This window comes from Vigna angularis (assembly GCF_016808095.1).
Source record: "Vigna angularis chloroplast DNA, complete sequence".
Lineage (NCBI taxonomy): Eukaryota > Viridiplantae > Streptophyta > Magnoliopsida > Fabales > Fabaceae > Vigna > Vigna angularis.
In genome coordinates this window covers 1-19129 of record NC_021091.1, presented here as the reverse complement: position 1 = coordinate 19129, position 19129 = coordinate 1, and the positions used below count along the sequence as shown (strand labels likewise).

The 19129-nt window shown below is 31.8% G+C and overlaps 12 protein-coding genes and 8 non-coding genes across 20 annotated transcripts; 9 read left to right on the top strand and 11 right to left on the bottom strand. All coding sequences in view use genetic code 11, as the record gives it.

The window, feature by feature from the left end:
* The first annotated feature begins 207 nt into the window (after positions 1-207).
* trnS-GGA lies at positions 208-295 on the top strand. Its single transcript has one exon. It is a non-coding gene; the product is annotated as a tRNA-Ser (tRNA).
* A 218-nt stretch (positions 296-513) lies between these two features.
* rps4 (ribosomal protein S4) lies at positions 514-1119 on the bottom strand. Its single transcript has one exon. The coding sequence runs from the start codon at positions 1117-1119 to the stop codon at positions 514-516; it is 606 nt and encodes a 201-aa protein (YP_007889714.1).
* Positions 1120-1393: 274 nt separating this feature from the next.
* On the bottom strand, positions 1394-1466 carry trnT-UGU. Its single transcript has one exon. It is a non-coding gene; the product is annotated as a tRNA-Thr (tRNA).
* Positions 1467-2357: 891 nt separating this feature from the next.
* On the top strand, positions 2358-2947 carry trnL-UAA. The gene is made up of 2 exons: positions 2358-2394; positions 2898-2947. It is a non-coding gene; the product is annotated as a tRNA-Leu (tRNA).
* Positions 2948-3318: 371 nt separating this feature from the next.
* trnF-GAA lies at positions 3319-3391 on the top strand. The gene has a single exon. It is a non-coding gene; the product is annotated as a tRNA-Phe (tRNA).
* Positions 3392-4001: 610 nt separating this feature from the next.
* Positions 4002-4478, bottom strand: ndhJ (NADH-plastquinone oxidoreductase subunit J). Its single transcript has one exon. It carries the CDS (start codon positions 4476-4478, stop codon positions 4002-4004), a length of 477 nt encoding a protein of 158 aa, YP_007889713.1.
* A 102-nt stretch (positions 4479-4580) lies between these two features.
* ndhK (NADH-plastquinone oxidoreductase subunit K) lies at positions 4581-5219 on the bottom strand. The gene has a single exon. It carries the CDS (start codon positions 5217-5219, stop codon positions 4581-4583), a length of 639 nt encoding a protein of 212 aa, YP_007889712.1.
* Positions 5220-5263: 44 nt separating this feature from the next.
* ndhC (NADH-plastoquinone oxidoreductase subunit 3) lies at positions 5264-5626 on the bottom strand. Its single transcript has one exon. It carries the CDS (start codon positions 5624-5626, stop codon positions 5264-5266), a length of 363 nt encoding a protein of 120 aa, YP_007889711.1.
* Positions 5627-5855: 229 nt separating this feature from the next.
* trnV-UAC lies at positions 5856-6519 on the bottom strand. The gene is made up of 2 exons: positions 6481-6519; positions 5856-5892 (listed from the first exon to the last, which is right to left on the bottom strand). It is a non-coding gene; the product is annotated as a tRNA-Val (tRNA).
* Positions 6520-6695: 176 nt separating this feature from the next.
* trnM-CAU lies at positions 6696-6768 on the top strand. Its single transcript has one exon. It is a non-coding gene; the product is annotated as a tRNA-Met (tRNA).
* A 125-nt stretch (positions 6769-6893) lies between these two features.
* On the bottom strand, positions 6894-7295 carry atpE (ATP synthase CF1 epsilon subunit). The gene has a single exon. It carries the CDS (start codon positions 7293-7295, stop codon positions 6894-6896), a length of 402 nt encoding a protein of 133 aa, YP_007889710.1.
* Positions 7292-8788, bottom strand: atpB (ATP synthase CF1 beta subunit). Its single transcript has one exon. It carries the CDS (start codon positions 8786-8788, stop codon positions 7292-7294), a length of 1497 nt encoding a protein of 498 aa, YP_007889709.1.
* Positions 8789-9567: 779 nt separating this feature from the next.
* Positions 9568-10998, top strand: rbcL (ribulose biphosphate carboxylase). Its single transcript has one exon. It carries the CDS (start codon positions 9568-9570, stop codon positions 10996-10998), a length of 1431 nt encoding a protein of 476 aa, YP_007889708.1.
* An 842-nt stretch (positions 10999-11840) lies between these two features.
* Positions 11841-14476, top strand: trnK-UUU. Its single transcript has 2 exons — positions 11841-11877; positions 14442-14476. It is a non-coding gene; the product is annotated as a tRNA-Lys (tRNA).
* Positions 12592-14106, top strand: matK (maturase K). The gene has a single exon. It carries the CDS (start codon positions 12592-12594, stop codon positions 14104-14106), a length of 1515 nt encoding a protein of 504 aa, YP_007889707.1.
* Positions 14477-14769: 293 nt separating the features above from the next.
* psbA (photosystem II protein D1) lies at positions 14770-15831 on the top strand. The gene has a single exon. The coding sequence runs from the start codon at positions 14770-14772 to the stop codon at positions 15829-15831; it is 1062 nt and encodes a 353-aa protein (YP_007889706.1).
* A 268-nt stretch (positions 15832-16099) lies between these two features.
* Positions 16100-16173, top strand: trnH-GUG. Its single transcript has one exon. It is a non-coding gene; the product is annotated as a tRNA-His (tRNA).
* Positions 16174-16370: 197 nt separating this feature from the next.
* rpl14 (50S ribosomal protein L14) lies at positions 16371-16739 on the bottom strand. The gene has a single exon. The coding sequence runs from the start codon at positions 16737-16739 to the stop codon at positions 16371-16373; it is 369 nt and encodes a 122-aa protein (YP_007889705.1).
* A 133-nt stretch (positions 16740-16872) lies between these two features.
* Positions 16873-18281, bottom strand: rpl16 (50S ribosomal protein L16). Its single transcript has 2 exons — positions 18273-18281; positions 16873-17271 (listed from the first exon to the last, which is right to left on the bottom strand). Exons 1-2 carry the CDS (start codon positions 18279-18281, stop codon positions 16873-16875), a joined length of 408 nt encoding a protein of 135 aa, YP_007889704.1.
* A 163-nt stretch (positions 18282-18444) lies between these two features.
* rps3 (ribosomal protein S3) lies at positions 18445-19095 on the bottom strand. The gene has a single exon. The coding sequence runs from the start codon at positions 19093-19095 to the stop codon at positions 18445-18447; it is 651 nt and encodes a 216-aa protein (YP_007889703.1).
* Positions 19096-19129: the final 34 nt, after the last annotated feature.

Below are 19129 nucleotides of genomic sequence, written 5' to 3'. Positions count from 1 at the left end.
ATCCCACAAATAAAGGAATTGTATAATACAGTGCGAAATAACGTAAAAATGAACTCATCAATAAAATTTGTTTATCCTAAGACCTTGTAGGAGGTTTTTTTTTATTTTACTTTGTATTTTTATAGTTTGAATAGGTTTTATGCATTTATGAAAAATAGGACTGATTCACTATTCAACATTCAACCGGTTTCTGGTCATCATTATATAGGAGAGATGGCCGAGTGGTTCAAGGCGTAGCATTGGAACTGCTATGTAGGCTTTTTGTTTACCGGGGGTTCGAATCCCTCTCTTTCCGAATCTTTACCAAATTGATCAACATTACTCATCCCAATGCATACCATTATTTCAAATTTGTTTGTTGATATTGACAACTTTCTATTCCTCATTTTTCGGTAATACAAAAAATAGTGGATAACGGGTGGGCAAGGAATAAAAATTTTCGCATATCCATGTATATGATATATGAATAGCAGAAAATCCTCGTAAAAAAAACTCTTGTTATTTTAGTTAAGTTTAAGTTTGACGAGAATAATATTCTACAACCAGTAATTCATTTATTTTCAAACCAACCCATTTATTATCTATTATTTGATTAATTAAACCTTTATATTGGAAAGGGTGAACAGTCAAATGATTTGGCAATTTCTCATGGGGGGCTGAATCAAGATAATTTTGAATCAGAGTTTTTGATTTTTGTTCCTCCTTTGCTGTAATAATATCTTGAGGTTTGCAACGATAACTTGGTATATCCACTATACGACCATTAACTAAAACATGTCTATGGTTTATAAATTGGCGGGCTTGAGGAATAGTCGCAGCCATACCCAACCGAAAAAGTATGTTATCCAAGCGCATTTCAAGTAGTTGTAATAAAACCTGACCAGTTGATCCTTTAGCTTTTCCGGAGATACGAACGTATTTTAGCAATTGTCGTTCTGTAAGACCATAATGAAAACGCAATTTTTGTTTTTCTTCTAAACGAATACGATATTGAGATTTTTTACTGAAGCGCGATTGATTTCTAAATTCGTTTTTGACTGTTGGCCTTTTACTAGTAAGTCCTGGTAAATATCCTAGACGACGTATTTTTTTGAAACGAGGTCCTCTGTAACGTGACATAAAAACTCCTTTTTTAAAATGAAAAATCTTATAAATAGAAATGAAAACTAAACGAAATGAAAAATATTATATAATTCTAAATGAAGCGAAATCTACTAAAGTTTTATAGTACAAAGAAGAATTAGATGAATTTTATCAATATCCGAATTTATTGTATATAAAAGAATACAAAAAAGTAGGTTCATTTCTTGATTTCTTCCGCAGAGATCGAACTCTCCCAATTTTTTATTTCTAAAAAATAGATTATCAATTATGTAAAAAACAAATTGAGAAAAGCCGGTTATCGGATTCGAACCGATGACCATCGCATTACAAATGCGATGCTCTAACCTCTGAGCTAAACCGGCTAACGTAAACGAAATATACATATGCAGAAGAATTTAATGGGATCTTAGTTATAAATTTTGAGTTATTTAGAATAAAATTCAAATTAATACAAACATCAAAAATATAGAAAGAAAATATAGAAAATCAAACCCAATGTTTATTATTTCTATTATTTATTTTATATGTTAGTCCATAACATAAAGTAAAGTGCAAGATAAGAATTAATATTATATTCTAATGAATATTATATTAATATAATTTATTTATAATTTATTGAATCTAATTTATTGAATTTATTTCGATCTAATATTCTAGATATATATTATTAATTTGATTTCTTTCAAAAAGATTCTTTATTAGTACTTAAGTACTTAAAGTAAATTTGAATAAATATAAATTTTAGGAAATAGATATATTTTAGTAAATCTTAAGGAATTCCATATTTCTAAGTAAATGTCTAATTCTATATGAAATTAAAAGAATGGTTTTTTCTAGCCACTAGATTCGTTTTAGTTATATCAATTGTATATGAATAAATGGATTGTTTATTTTCTTTTTATTTAAGCAAAAACAAAAAAAAAAGAATCGACCATTCGAGTATTCTAAATTGTATGAAAAAATAAGATAAGGAGGTACATAGAAGATAAGTAGATATGTGGTCTATATCTGTGTATATTGAATTGTTAATGTATAGATATTAGAATTAGTTCTGATTCAAACAAATAAAGGTATCCAATATAGATGAAATCAAATCTATAAAATTGGAGAAAAGAAAAGGGTTTTTAATATTTAATTTAATATTTAATATAATAATATGTATTTAATGAATTCAAAAGTTCCCGCATAATTCTCATAATAGAAATGAAAAAAAAGCATTCTATTATAATCAGATTCAAATATAAAAAAAAGATGGGGATATGGCGAAATTGGTAGACGCTACGGACTTAATTGGATTGAGTTTTGGTATGGAAACTTACCAAGTAATAATTTTCAAATTCAGAGAAACCCTGGAATTCACAATGGGCAATCCTGAGCCAAATCCTTTTTTCTGAAAACAAAGAAAAATTCAGAAAGTTATAATAAAAAAGGGATAGGTGCAGAGACTCTATGGAAGCTGTTCTAACAAACGAAATTGACGACTTTTTTTATTGCATTAGTAAAAGAATCCTTTCACCAAAATTACAGGAATGGATCACTGAAATACTCTTTCAATTTGTTACTTTTTCTTTATTTTATTAATGAAGATCGATTTGTGATAAAAATATTCACAAATGAAAAATGTGAATCAAATCAATTCGAAGTTGAAGAAACGATGGAATATTTATTGATGAAATTATTCACTTCATCATAATCGGATAAAACCCTTGAAGAACTGATAAATCAGATGAGAATAAAGATAGAGTCCTATTCTACATGTCAATACCGACAACAATGAAATTGAAAGTAAGAGGAAAATCCGTCGACTTAAGAAATCATGAGGGTTCAAGTCCCTCTATCCCCAAAAAGCCTGTTTCATTTTCTAATTTTTTTCCTATATCCTCTCTATCTTTAAGTCCTTATTTATGTGTTTTATTCGATTTATTATTTCCCAACTAAATTGGAATTTGTATTTTCATCAATTTCCTATCTATCATAATTTTCTTATCTATCATAATGACAAGGGACTAGTTTTGTAATAGATATAGCTAGTTTTGGAATAGATATATATGTGAAACACATAGAATTTTCATATGCGTAATTAACGATTAACAATACAAAAGAATTATAACTACGGAAACTAACTTACAAACTTTTTTTTTACTTAGTTGATATAGATTCATTAACATATATTTCAAAAATCTTTGAAAATCCAAGTATTAAGCTTCAAGAATGGTCGGGATAGCTCAGTTGGTAGAGCAGAGGACTGAAAATCCTCGTGTCACCAGTTCAAATCTGGTTCCTGACACAAGATTCATTTGTATGAGTATCTATCCCCCATATTCATTTAAATGAATATGGGGGGTAGATACTCATACAAATTGGTGTTCTTCTAGATTCTGATACATAACATATTTCTTTTATCTATTTAGGTATCTGTAGATATACTTTTCCTAGATGATTAAAGAATAGATGCATTTTTTAGGTATATTCCCTTATCTATAGTATCTATATATATAGATATATATATATATATATAGATAATGAATTCTTTATCTATTTTTTTCCTTTTTTTTCTGCGATAAAAAAAAAGGTTTCTATTTCCATAATATTCGAGTGGTTTAATTAGTTGGTTAAAAGACCTAAAAGTCGAAGTTCTGGGGTGGAGTGAGAATATTAAGAATTCATCTTAGAAGGATTACCAAAAAAGAATCGAGCCCTTTTTAAACCCTATCATTATTCATTCTATTATTTCTGAATTTTGTGATTTCTCAAATAAAAATATCTGAATGCGACTTCCATTACTCTGTCTGATTGAATGTGAATCAATTATTTTGTCTGATCTATAAGAGAATGTACTTCTATTCTTTGAATATCTGGGGTTGCAGAAGTTTGTATTAGTTTCTTATTTTTATCATTTAGTGAGCATCTTGTATTTCATAAAAATTTGGAGCGATATAATCTTTACGCAAAGGCCATCCTATCCAATTTTCGGGCATTAAAATACGTCTTAGACGCGGATGACTATCATAAGAGATTCCCAACATATCATAAGATTCCTTTTCTTGAAAATCCGCACTTTTCCAAACCCAAAAAATTGAAGGAATTCTGGGATTTTTTCTTGATACAAATATTTTTATGCATACCTCTTCGGGTTGATTTATACCATACTCTATTCTTGTAAAATGATATACACTAGCTAAGAGTCCTCCGGGTGCTACATCATAGGCACATTGAGAACGTAGATAATTGTAACCATATACATATAAAATGACAGCAATGGAATGCCAATCCTCGGGCTTTATTTGTAAAGTCTCTATTCCTAGGTAATCGAAACCCAAGGATCTATGAATTAGTCCATGTTTGACTAGCCAAGAAGACAAACGACCTTGCATTTTTTGCTTCTCCTAAATTTTTTTTATGTATTTGGTATTAGTATTTTCTATTTACATTACGATGAAATTTTTAAAAAAGGAATTGCTTTTTATTATTGTACTTTAAAAAAATGTGTCAGACGATATCTCTGAAGTAGATGGCGGTTGATAGAAAAATTCTTGACCATAATTGCCAGTATAAGTACTGTATCCAACATGAAACTTATGGTTGGTGGTAAAACATCTATTCTCTCGTTGAAAACTCATTGGATCTTCATATATTTCTCGAGATATTTTCTTACGAAGTTTTGTTATAGCATCTATAATGGCCTCCGGTTTAGGTGGACAGCCCGGCAAATATACATCTACAGGAATTAGCTTATCTACGCCTCGAACAGTACTATAAGAATCGGTACTAAACATCCCCCCCGTAATTGTACAGGCTCCCATAGCAATAACATATTTAGGTTCGGGCATTTGTTCATATAATCGAACTAAAGAAGGGGCCATTTTCATAGTTACAGTGCCCGCTGTTAAAATGAGGTCTGCCTGCCTAGGACTCGATCGTGGTACTAGTCCATAACGATCAAAATCAAATCGTGATCCTATTAATGAAGCAAATTCAATGAAGCAACAACTAGTACCATAAAGAAGCGGCCATAAACTGGATAATCTTGACCAATTTGAAAAATCATTTAATGTAGTTGAAATAACTGAATTTTTGGTTGTTTGATCAAGTAAGGGAAACTCAATGGAATTCATAATTGTCTCAATAGTTTTTTTCTAATTGTCTAAATAGTCAAGAATTAAGACCATTCTAATGCCCCCTTTCGCCATGCATAAACTGAACCAACAATTAGGATAAGCACGAATAAGAAAGCTTCTAAAAATACGGATACCCCTAATACATCGAAACTCATTGCCCATGGATAAAGAAAAACCGTTTCAACATCAAAAACAACAAAAATGAGAGCAAACATATAATAACGGATTCGAAATTGTAACCAAGCATCGCCTATTGGTTCTATTCCGGATTCATAACTAGAAAGTTTTTCAGGTCCCTTGCTAATGGGGGCTAAAATTCCAGAAATTAGAAATGCCAAAATAGGAATCAAACTTGATATTATTAGAAATGCCCAAAAAATATCATATTCGTAAAGAAGAAACATAAAAGTACTCCTCTGAATGTAGAAAATATACCGAATTCATTTTCATTTTTAGTTTAAAGTCTCCATTTTTTTAGACTAGCTTAATATACTAATATGAATATTATTCTATCGAATATGAATATGTTCGAATAGAAATTTACAAATTGTTTTTCTTTTTGAGTAATAGTCTTAGTAATGAGATCTATTCGATCCTAAATATTATTAATATTATTAGTATCTGTAGGAATATTAGGGCTATACGGACTCGAACCGTAGACCTTCTCGGTAAAACAGATCAAACTAATTATTATCTAAATGATTGAAATTGTTTTCAAAACCCAACATGCATTTTTTTTTGCATTGAGCTTTTTCATTAACTGATAAAACTATTAGTTAGTCCACCATCTTTTTTTTTTTTACAGTAAAGAATAAAGAGATGATTCCCTATGCTCTTCTTTTTTATTTGTATAAAATTCAAAGAGCACTACCAAAGTGTTTCAAAGAAGGATTATCTTGACGTAGGTCTGCTTCTGGCCTAGATCAACTTAAGTTAAATGGACTCTTTATCCACCTACTAAAATTAAAATAGAAGATAAGAAATGACACTTCATACACCTTAAAGTTCATAAGATAGGAAGAAAAGATAATCTTTTTTAGGTCCCTATACCCTTTATTTTTAGCATTGACGAGAAATGGGTATTCACCTTATCAATATATCAAATCAATTATGGATTCGATTTTATGGCGAAACCCTTTGTCAGGCTAGTGTTCTCTTGTTTTGTTCCTTAAAATGGAGTAAGACACGGATTTCTTACTATAAGATAAACTTTTTTAATTACAAGATGAACTCCTCTGAAAAAAAAACATTGGCGCTCGTGTAAACGAGGTGCTCTACCTAACTGAGCTACAGCCCTTGTGTTTTTGATACATATTTTATCATAGTATGAAGATAATTGCTTGTCAAGATGAATATTACATGATCGAATCCCTTGAACGGGTGTTGGTATTGCTTATCAGTAATTTTACATTTATAATCAATTAATCTGATAGATGGGTACTCTTCTTTTTTTTTAGGTAGGAGTCATAAATTACCTACTTAACTCAGTGGTTAGAGTATTGCTTTCATACGGCGGGAGTCATTGGTTCAAATCCAATAGTAGGTAAGGTGTAGTTATAACTTATTAGATACCTTTGACTGTGGTATCTAATAAGCTTTTCTACTTACTTTTTTCTTCTGACTGTTTCTTTTTATTGTTTTCGGATATTGGGACGCATCAATTTCAACTTGTTATGAAATAACATTGATAGCCTCTACTCGTGTTCTAGCTCGTCTAAGAGCTAGATTTGCTTCAATTGTTTGTCTCTTGCCTTCAGCCTTATTCAAATTAGTTTCTGCTATTTCAAGAGTTTGCTGTGCTTCTTGTGGATCAATGTCACTACCCTTTTCCGCATCATTTACTAAAACAGTTATCTCATTATTATTTATTCTAGCAAACCCCCCCATCAGAGCCATTGTTAACCATTGGTCTTTAAGACGTATTCTCAAAATACCTATATCGACAGCTGAGGCAATAGGCGCATGATTAGGTAATACTCCAATTTGTCCGCTATTAGTAGGTAAAATGATTTCCTTCACTTCTGAATCCCAAACAATTCGATTGGGGGTCAATACACAAAGATTTAAAGTCATTTCTTCAAATTGCTCTCCGTTTCTAAGTTCGTAGCCTTCGCAGTAGCTTCATCGATATTACCTACCAAATAAAAGGCTTGTTCAGGAAGACCGTCTAATTCTCCAGAAAGAATCAAATTAAACCCTCTAATTGTTTCTACTAGACCAACATATTTTCCAGCCGAACCGGTAAAAACTTCTGCTACGAAAAAAGGTTGTGATAAGAAACGCTCAATTTTTCGTGCTCTCGCTACGGTTAAGCGATCTTCTTCGGATAATTCGTCCAAGCCAAGGATAGCTATAATGTCTTGAAGTTCTTTGTAACGTTGTAAAGTTTGTTTAACTCGTTGCGCAGTCTCATAATGTTCTTCACCAACGATTCGAGGTTGGAGCATAGTTGAGGTTGAATCTAAAGGATCTACTGCTGGATAGATACCTTTGGCGGCTAATCCTCTTGATAGTACAGTAGTAGCATCTAAATGTGCAAATGTCGTAGCAGGGGCAGGGTCAGTTAAATCGTCTGCAGGTACATAAACTGCTTGAATAGAAGTTATGGACCCTTCTTTGGTAGAAGTGATTCTTTCTTGTAAAGAACCCATTTCAGTACTAAGAGTGGGTTGATAACCCACAGCAGAGGGCATTCGACCCAATAAGGCAGATACTTCAGATCCTGCTTGAACGAAGCGGAAGATATTGTCGATAAATAGAAGTACATCTTGCTCATTGACATCTCGAAAATATTCCGCCATAGTTAGGGCAGTTAAACCAACTCTCATACGAGCTCCGGGTGGTTCATTCATTTGACCATATACTAGAGCTACTTTAGATTCTGCAATATTTTGTTCATTAATTACTCCAGATTCTTTCATTTCCATATAAAGATCATTTCCCTCGCGAGTACGCTCACCTACTCCGCCAAATACAGATACACCTCCGTGAGCTTTGGCAATGTTATTGATCAATTCCATAATAAGTACTGTTTTACCCACTCCAGCTCCACCGAAAAGTCCTATTTTTCCTCCACGACGATAAGGAGCTAAAAGATCTACTACTTTTATTCCTGTTTCAAAAATAGATAATTTTGTATCTAATTGTATAAAGGTAGGCGCAGATCTATGAATGGGAGATGTTGTACGAGTATCTACAGGACCTAAATTATCAATCGGCTCTCCAAGCACGTTGAAAATTCGTCCTAGAGTTGCTCCGCCTACTGGAACACTTAGGGGAGTTCCTGTGTCAATAACTTCCATTCCTCTCTTTAGGCCATCTGTAGCACTCATAGCTACAGCTCTAACTCGATTATTTCCTAATAATTGCTGTACTTCACAAGTCACATTAATTTGTTGACCAACAGTATCTCGACCCGTAACTACCAGAGCATTGTAAATATTAGGCATCTGCCCCGGGGGAAAGGCTACATCTAGTACCGGACCGATTATTTGGTCAATATGTCCCAGATTTTTTTTTTCAATCGAAGAAATTTCAGGACCGGAAGTAGTAGGATTTATTCGCATATCAAAAGCCAATTTTTTTTTCCGAAAAAGTTTTTAAATCAAAAAGAAATGTTCGATAAGAAAGCAAGTTGATCGGTTAATTCAAAAAGAAATAAGAAATGGAAGTTAGTACTCCATTTTTTTGGTACTATTCAATAAATCCTCTTTAATTGTTTACTTACTTATTCAAATTCAATTATAGAATTCTTAAGCTTACTGCAGTTATTTTGAAAATTTCAATTGGATAAAATATTTCGAAAGTCTTTTCTTTTTTTCTATCATTCTAGATAATATCATCTATATTCTGTATGGAATTCGAACCTGTACCTTAATTTAGAATTCATTTTTTTTATCGTTGGATTTCGTATTTCCTCAGTAGACAATTTTTTAGACTTACCCTCTTTTTCCCTATTTTTTTTACCTCTTTGTTTCTTTTCCGGGGAGAAAGCTGCCTATTTTTACATCTAGGATTTACATAGACAACATATATCACTGTCAAGATTCAGAATAAATTCTTATTATTATTTAGATTAGATCTTTCGATTTGAAAATTCAAAAATAAGAGATTTCAAATTGAAAAAAAAAGATTGGGTTGCGCCATACATAGAAAAGAGTATACAATAATGATGTATTTGACAAATCAAATACCATCGTTTAATTTAATAATAACATAACGAACCTTTGGGATTAATTGATAATATTAGTTGGTTTTTGTAAAAGATTTCATTAACTCCTAAGTCATATCGAGTAGACCTTATTGTTTCAAGAATTCTTAATTCATGAGTTGTAGGGAGGGATTTATGTCACCACAAACAGAGACTAAAGCAAGTGTTGGGTTCAAAGCTGGTGTTAAAGATTATAAATTGACTTATTATACTCCTGACTATGAAACCAAAGATACTGATATCTTGGCAGCATTCCGAGTAACTCCTCAACCTGGAGTTCCACCTGAAGAAGCAGGTGCTGCGGTAGCCGCCGAATCTTCTACTGGTACATGGACAACTGTGTGGACCGATGGGCTTACCAGTCTTGATCGTTACAAAGGACGATGCTATCACATCGAACCTGTTGCTGGGGAAGAAAATCAATATATTGCTTACGTAGCTTATCCCTTAGACCTTTTTGAAGAAGGTTCTGTTACTAACATGTTTACTTCTATTGTCGGTAATGTATTTGGGTTCAAGGCACTGCGTGCTCTACGTCTGGAGGATTTGCGAATCCCAACCGCTTATATTAAAACTTTCCAAGGTCCGCCTCATGGCATCCAAGTTGAGAGAGATAAATTGAACAAGTATGGTCGTCCCCTATTAGGATGTACTATTAAACCTAAATTGGGGTTATCCGCTAAGAATTATGGTAGAGCTGTTTATGAATGTCTTCGTGGGGGACTTGATTTTACCAAAGATGATGAAAATGTTAATTCCCAACCATTTATGCGTTGGAGAGACCGTTTCTTATTTTGTGCTGAAGCGATTTATAAATCACAGGCTGAAACAGGTGAAATCAAAGGGCATTACTTGAATGCAACTGCGGGTACATGCGAAGAAATGATGAAAAGAGCTATATTTGCCAGAGAATTAGGTGTTCCTATCATAATGCATGATTATTTAACAGGGGGATTCACTGCAAATACTAGCTTGGCTCATTATTGCCGAGATAATGGTCTACTTCTTCATATACATCGTGCAATGCATGCAGTTATCGACAGACAAAAGAATCATGGTATGCACTTTCGTGTATTAGCTAAAGCATTACGTTTGTCTGGTGGAGATCATGTCCACTCCGGTACCGTAGTAGGTAAACTTGAAGGGGAAAGAGAAATCACTTTAGGTTTTGTTGACTTACTGCGTGATGATTTTGTTGAAAAAGATCGAAGTCGTGGTATTTATTTCACTCAGGATTGGGTTTCTCTACCAGGTGTTCTGCCTGTTGCTTCGGGAGGTATTCACGTTTGGCATATGCCTGCTCTGACCGAAATCTTTGGAGATGATTCCGTACTTCAATTTGGCGGAGGAACTTTAGGACACCCTTGGGGAAATGCACCAGGTGCTGTAGCTAATCGAGTAGCTCTTGAAGCATGTGTGAAGGCTCGAAATGAAGGACGTGATCTTGCTCGTGAAGGTAATGAAATTATCCGTGAGGCTAGCAAATGGAGTCCTGAATTAGCTGCTGCTTGCGAAGTATGGAAGGAGATCAAATTTGAATACGAAGCAATGGATACTTTGGATTAATTGCAATTAAACTCGGCACAATCTTTTCCTAAAAGAAGGATTGAGCCGAATACAAAGATACTTAATTATTCAATAGATTTCTATCTTTCGTATTGGAATAGAAGCATAGTAAGTAGACGATATTTTACGAAAAAAGTGATTACAATTTATAAGGGAAACTGGCTATTGCCTTTTTCGATGTGAATTTCACATAATAGGGAGGTTGCTCCATTTCTATATGAAATTTATTCTATATTAAATGAATCTATATTCAATTTTTATTTTCCTATTGATTTATATATTTTTATAATTTGATACGTTTTTTTAGATTAGAATATCATTTTAGAAAATAGATATATTTATATTGAAATAATTTTTCTTATAAGTAATTCTAACATAATACTAATAATCGTAATCGAATTAATAAGATTTTCAATCTTATTAATTCGATTTGATTTATTCGATTGTATTTTTTTTCAATACTAATATTGACAACACTGTATCAAATAAATATAATCCGATCGTGAATAAATTGATCACCTTACTTACTTTAAATAGGCGTTATTACTTCATCAAATGGTAGGTTCATTGGTTTTCTTTCTGCGATACAAACAAGAAAAACTTTTTGAATTAATAAGTAAGTGAATTGAAAGGTAAACACGAATATATATATACGAAAATCATAGATCTATATATACGAATATATATAGTCTTATATATATAATAATAATGGATAACTATAACATAGTATTTCAATAGGTGGTATATCTTTTTTTAGTTTTTTAGACAATTCAATTTTGTAATTTTATTTTTTTTTATTGCGATTGGGTATAAACATCCACCTTATTTTTTAAATTGTAGTGGGGTTGCTAACTCAATGGTAGAGTACTCGGCTTTTAAGAGCGACTCTTTTTTTTACACATTTCTATGAAGCAATCGATTCGTCGATACTATCGGTAGAGCTTGTAAAACCACGACTGATCCAGAAAGGAATGACTGGAAAAAGTAGCATGTCGTATCAATGAAGAATTCTAAAAATATTTCATTCTTATAGGATCCAGCTCAAATTTTTGTTTGAATTTTTGGCTCGTAAAAAAAAAAATTCAGTTGGGTTTGATTAATAAAGGGATAGAACTTGGTGGTTCTAATTCTAATAGGAAAACCAAAAGCATCGAGCTTTCGTTTATTTTTTATTTTGATCATTACCCCATCTAATTGTACGTTAAAAATAGGTTAGTGCTTGATGTGGGAAAAGCTTTTCTGGTGAATGGGTTATTTTTTTATGAGTCCTAACTATATAGCTATTTTCCATTATCTTTTGGTATTTTGGGGTAGCGATAAATGTGTAAAAGAAAGAGTATATTGATAAAGATATTTTTTCCAAAATCAAAAGAGCGATTAGGTAAAAAAAAATTAAAGGATTCTTAATTAGCTCGTTATCCTAGAACAAAAATTAGGCGAAAAATCGATTAGAGAGAGTCCGTGAATGGGTTTTACTTGTTTTCTAGGTATATTTTTATACCTATAATTTTCTGTTTTGACCATATCGCACTATGTATCATTTGATAATCCAATGAATCTCTGATTCTTTGTTTGACCAAATAGACTTTTTTAATGGAGCAATATAAAGCATATTTAGAACTCCATAGATCTCGATACCAGGACATCCTATACCCACTTTTTTTTCGGGAATCTATTTATGGACTAGCTTATCGTCATGAGTCCTTTTTTCTAGAAAATGTAGATTATAACAATAATTTTAGTTTACTAATTGTAAAACGTTTAAGTACTCGAATGTATCAACAGACTCATTTCATTCTTTTTGTTAACGATTCTAAAAAAAATACTTTTGTGGGTTATAACTATCATTTTTATTCTCAAATAATATTAGAAGGTTTTGGTATCGTCGTGGAGATTCTATTTTCTCTACAATTATTTAGCTCTTCCTTAAGGGGATTAGAAATCGTAAAATCTTATACAAATTTGCAATCAATTCATTCGATTTTTCCCTTTTTCGAAGATAAACTGATATATTTAAATCATAAGTCAGATATACGAATACCCTATCCTATCCATCTCGAAATCTTGGTTCAAATCCTTCGATATTCGATAAAAGATGTATCTTTCTTTCATTTAATAAGGTTGTTTTTTTATTACTATTCTAATTGGAATAGTCTTTTTCCTCCAAAAAAATGGATTTTTACTTTTTTTTCAAAAAGGAATCGAAGAATTTTCTTGTTCCTATATAATTTATATGTGTGGGAATATGAATCTATCTTTCTTTTTCTACGTAACAAATCCTCTCAGTTACAGTTAAAACATTTTCGCGTTTTTTTTGAGCGAATTTTTTTCTATGAAAAAATAAAACATCTTGTAGAAGTATCTACTAAGAATTGTTCATATACTTTATTCTTCTTTAAGGATACTTTCATCCATTATGTTAGATATCAAGGAAAATCAATTCTGGTTTTAAAGAATACTCCTTTTTTGATAAATAAATGGAAATACTATTTTATATATTTATGGCAATGTCATTTTGATATTTGGGCTGGACTAGAAACGATCTATATAAACGAATTATCTCAGTATTCATTTCACTTTTTAGGCTATTTTTTAAGTATTCCACTAAATCTTTCAGTAGTACGAAGTCAAATGTTGCAAAATTCATTTCTAATTCAAATTGTTATCAAAAAACTTGATACAATAGTTCCCATTATTCCTCTAATGAGATCATTGGCTAACACAAAATTTTGTAATGTAATGGGTCATCCTATTAGTAAGCCGGTTTGGGCCAATTTATCTGATTTTGATATTCTTGACCGGTTTTTGCGCATATGCAGAAATTTTTCTCATTATTACAATGGATCTGCAAAAAAAAAGAGTTTCTATCAAATAAAATATATACTTCGGTTTTCTTGTATAAAAACTTTGGCTCGTAAGCACAAAAGTACTGTGCGCATTTATTTGAAAAAATTAAGTTCAGAAAAATTATTGGAAGAATTTTTTACAGAAGAAGATATTTTTTCTTTGATTTTTCCAAGAACTTCTTTTACTTTGCGTAGGTTTTATCTAGGTCGGATTTGGTATTTGGATATTCTTTTCAGAAACGATTTCGTCAATTATTTATAAGTTAAAATAGGTTATGATATTTTTTAAATCGGTGTAAATTGATAAAACGAACTTCCTTCTTTTTTTTAAATGAGGATAAAAAAATCATTTTTTTTAGTCTTCTATATCTATAGGATTTTGAAATGCTCATGTAGTCAGAGTCAAGATTCGGGGTTAATAAATTGAATATTCTATTTCACTTTCTTAGAGTCTTTTGCTAGGCAAGTAATTCAGGTTTAGATGTATACATAGGGAAAGCCGTGTGCAATGAAAACTGCAAACACGGCTTGGGGAGGGATTTTTTCTTGTTTTATTCTATTGTTGAATTTTATTAAAGAATAAAATATCTACTTCATCCGACTAGTTCCGGGTTCAAGTCCCGGGCAACTCATTCTAATTTGTAGATCGATTTTGTATTATATCTATATTTCTATAAATATAACGATATATACAAAATAAACTTTTTTTATGAATCAATGAAATGGGATAATAAAGGTAAATTCGGATAAACCGAAATGAAGAATAACATACTAATGAATAAGAACATACTATGGATATTCATATTGGTTGACACTGGTATATAAGTCATGTTATACTGTTGAATAACAAGTCCTCAAATTCTCGCATTAGAGAGAATTTTTGTGCTTGGGAGTCCCTAATGATTAAATGAACCAAGATTTTACCATGACTGCAATTTTAGAGAGACGCGAGAGCGAAAGCCTATGGGGTCGCTTCTGTAATTGGATAACCAGCACCGAAAATCGTCTTTACATTGGATGGTTTGGTGTTTTGATGATTCCTACTTTATTGACTGCAACTTCTGTATTTATTATCGCTTTTATCGCTGCCCCTCCAGTAGATATTGATGGTATTCGTGAGCCTGTTTCTGGATCTCTACTTTATGGAAACAATATCATTTCTGGTGCGATTATTCCTACTTCTGCGGCTATAGGTTTGCATTTTTATCCGATATGGGAAGCAGCTTCTGTTGATGAATGGTTATACAACGGCGGTCCTTATGAACTAATTGTTCTACACTTCTTACTTGGTGTAGCTTGCTACATGGGTCGTGAGTGGGAACTTAGTTTTCGTCTGGGTATGCGTCCTTGGATTGCTGTTGCATATTCAGCTCCTGTTGCAGCCGCTACTGCTGTTTTCTTGATCTATCCTATTGGTCAAGGAAGCTTTTCGGATGGTATGCCTCTAGGAATTTCTGGTACTTTCAATTTTATGATTGTATTTCAGGCTGAGCATAATATTCTTATGCATCCATTTCACATGTTAGGTGTAGCTGGTGTATTCGGCGGCTCCCTATTCAGTGCTATGCATGGTTCCTTGGTAACTTCTAGTTTGATCAGGGAAACCACAGAAAATGAATCCGCTAATGAAGGTTACAGATTTGGTCAAGAGGAAGAAACTTATAATATTGTAGCTGCTCATGGTTATTTTGGCCGATTGATCTTCCAATATGCAAGTTTCAACAATTCTCGTTCTTTACATTTCTTCCTAGCTGCTTGGCCTGTAGTAGGTATTTGGTTTACCGCTTTAGGTATCAGCACTATGGCTTTCAACTTAAATGGTTTTAATTTCAACCAATCCGTAGTTGATAGTCAAGGTCGTGTAATAAATACCTGGGCTGATATTATTAACCGAGCTAACCTTGGTATGGAAGTAATGCATGAACGTAATGCTCATAATTTCCCTCTAGATCTAGCTGCGATGGAAGCTCCATCTGTTAATGGATAAAATTTTGATCTTAAATTAAAGTAGACGAGTTTTTGTTTGAAAATAAAGGAGCAATATTAACAAAGTTGATATTGCTCCTTTATATTGGATATTGGATCCTTTATATTGGATATTGGATTAGTAATCTTTTTTTTATATTTCTATAGATTTATACATACGTTTTTGATTTATTTCATGATTCCTTATCTTTTTTTCCTTTATTAGAAATAAAAAAAGGATAATGAAAGGGTAGAAATTGAGATATAGATTCTTTTTACATAGTATAAGGGCGGATGTAGCCAAGTGGATCAAGGCAGTGGATTGTGAATCCACCATGCGCGGGTTCAATTCCCGTCGTTCGCCCATATCTATATATAGATAGATATTCTTTAGGTTTTCAAGTAGAAATCTGAAATAAAGAAATAAAAATGGCTACTTCTAAAACTTATAAGTAAGAATTCTTCAAAATAATAATTCTTACAAAAGGTATATTTTTGAGATAAAATAGATTCATTTATCTATTTCACAAAAAAATAATATATCCATATCGCGGTTTCCTCTTATAATACCTCAGGTGCTAATGAAACTATTTTAGTGAAATTTAACTGTCTCAATTCCCGGGCGATTGCGCAAAAGATTCGAGTTCCTTTTGGATTTCCTTCTTGATCAATTATAACTGCAGCATTATCATCATACTGAATTATTATACCGTTGCTACGTTTTAGTTGTTTACAAGTACGTACAATTACAGCTCTGATCACTTCAGATCTTTCTAAGTTCGTATTTGGTACTGCTTGTTTGATTACAGCAACAACAATGTCGCCAATATAAGCATATCGTCGATTACTAGCTCCTAGGATTCGAATACACATCAGTTCACGTGCTCCGCTGTTATCCGCTACATTCAAATGAGTTTGAGGTTGAATCATATCATTTTTTTATTATTTCAATCTAAAAAACTAAAAAAGGAAGTAAAAATATTTTGTGTTCAAAAAAAAAAGGAACCTATAATTGCCTTTTTTCTTTTCATTCTAAAGACCTATTTCCTTTGGTTCTCTTTTATTATCCTGAAATAATGAATTGAGTTCGTATCGGCATTTTGGATGATGCTATTGAAATAGCCTTTCTTGCTATATTTTCTGGTACTCCACCCATTTCATAAAGTATTTTCCCAGGTTTAACAACAGCTACCCAATATTCGGGAAATCCTTTTCCTGAACCCATACGTGTTTCAGTAGGTCTTACTGTAACCGGTTTGTCTGGAAAAATACGTACCCATATTTGTCCACCTCGCCGAACATTTCTTGACATTGCCCGCCGTCCCGCTTCTATTTGTCTAGATGTTATCCAAGCTGGCTCAAGTGCCTGAAGAGCATATCTTCCGAAGCAAATATGATTACCTCGATAGGATATTCCCTTCATTCTTCCTCTATGTTGTTTACGAAATCTGGTTCTTTGGGGGTTATAATTGATGTTTGTTTTTTAATTCCATCTTTATTACAGAACCGTACATGAGATTTTCACCTCATACGGCTCCTCGCGAATGAAGTAATTCAAATATCTATATCTATATAGATATAGATTCTATCTAATCGATAAAATAATATAAATATTCATATGTTTAGTAAATAACGAAATCTCGGTATTTTTTGAGATTTCATAAAATCTTCGAAATTTTTAGATCTTGTTTTCAATATCGATTCTTAGAATTGGCAAAAAGAGAAAAAAATTCAATAAAAGAAAAATTCTCGCGGGCGAATATTTACTCTTTTATTCTCAAATTAAGATGTAATGTAGGGCACAACTCCTAAAAAATGGATTGCTTTTAGGTTTCTTCCGCCATCCCACCTAATAAATCATTAAGATTTGTTTTCTTTAAGATTTTTTTAAGAAAATCTTAAGTCTTAAGTATTTGCAGGTTTCGTCGTTCCCATCGCCTCTCGATTCATGGTTAGGTTTTAATTCGACAATGGAGCCTTTCTCATAGCTAAAAATTAATAAAATTTTTTTATAATATTCATTCATTTCTTTTTTCGTGAATCAATATTCTCAGTTTTTCTTGATTCAGAGCTCTTAATTTATTTACATTACAAATAGATAATATATATAATATTCTTTTTTTTTTTATGCTTTAATACACTATCTTTTCTGAGATGACCCATAGACCTTTACATATTCGAATTCTATATCATTGATAGATTTTAATCTCTTTCTTTCACCTTTTCATTTATCTATATATTTTTATTGCTTTACAACTAAATAATCTTTTTTTTATTTTATGTTTCACAATTTTTCAGTTGCTATAATATTTTTTTATTCAATCTTTTTTCTTTTGACTAATTCTTTAGATCTAGATAATCCGAAGTGATGTGTTGGTTATTAGTTCTTTTTAAATGAATTGATACTATTAATCGGTGTCTTTTTTTTTTTTTGAATCATTCTAAAAAACTAACGAGTCACACACTAAGCATGGCAATACTATATAAAATTATTAATTTCTTTTTTTAGTCGATTCAATCTTATAAAATAGATAAATTTTGGAGAATCAAAATCGAGTAATTTTTTCTTTTTTGTTTTCTATAAAATCAAAATAGGATATTGAATTATTTAATAGAAAGAAGAACATCTTTTTCTTTATTTAGAAAATATCCAAACTTTTATCCCTAAAACTCCATAAATAGTTCGAACTGTATAACAACAATATTCAATTTTAGCTCGAATGGTTTGTAGAGGAACCCTACCTTCTCTAATCCATTCGACACGTGCAATTTCTTTTCCATCAATACGTCCTGCAATCTGTACTTGAACTCCTTTTGTACCTGCTTGTTCAGTTAATTCAATAGCTTTTTTCATTGCTTTACGAAATGAAACTCTATTCTTTAATTGTCCAGCTATAAATTCTGCAAGAATATTAGGGTGTTTATAAGCATTTGTAACTTTTACAATAGCAATGTTTAGTTTTCTATTTACACAATTCAGTTTTTTGTGCATATTCGTCTGTAATTCTTCGATTTTTTGAGGCTTACCCTCTATTAATAACTTTGGAAATCCCATATATATTATGACTTGAATCAGATCGATTCTTTTTTGAATCTTTATCTCTCCAATTCCCTCGACACCCGAGGATATTCTTCTATTTTTTTGTATATAATTTTTTATCCAATCTCGTATTTTTTTATCTTCTTGTATATTCTCAGAATATTTTGTTGGTTGTGCAAACCAAATAGAATCATGACTTTGAGTTGTACCAAGTCTGAAACCAAGCGGATTTATTTTTTGTCCCATAATTCCCCACTACTGTACATAAAATTACATAAAA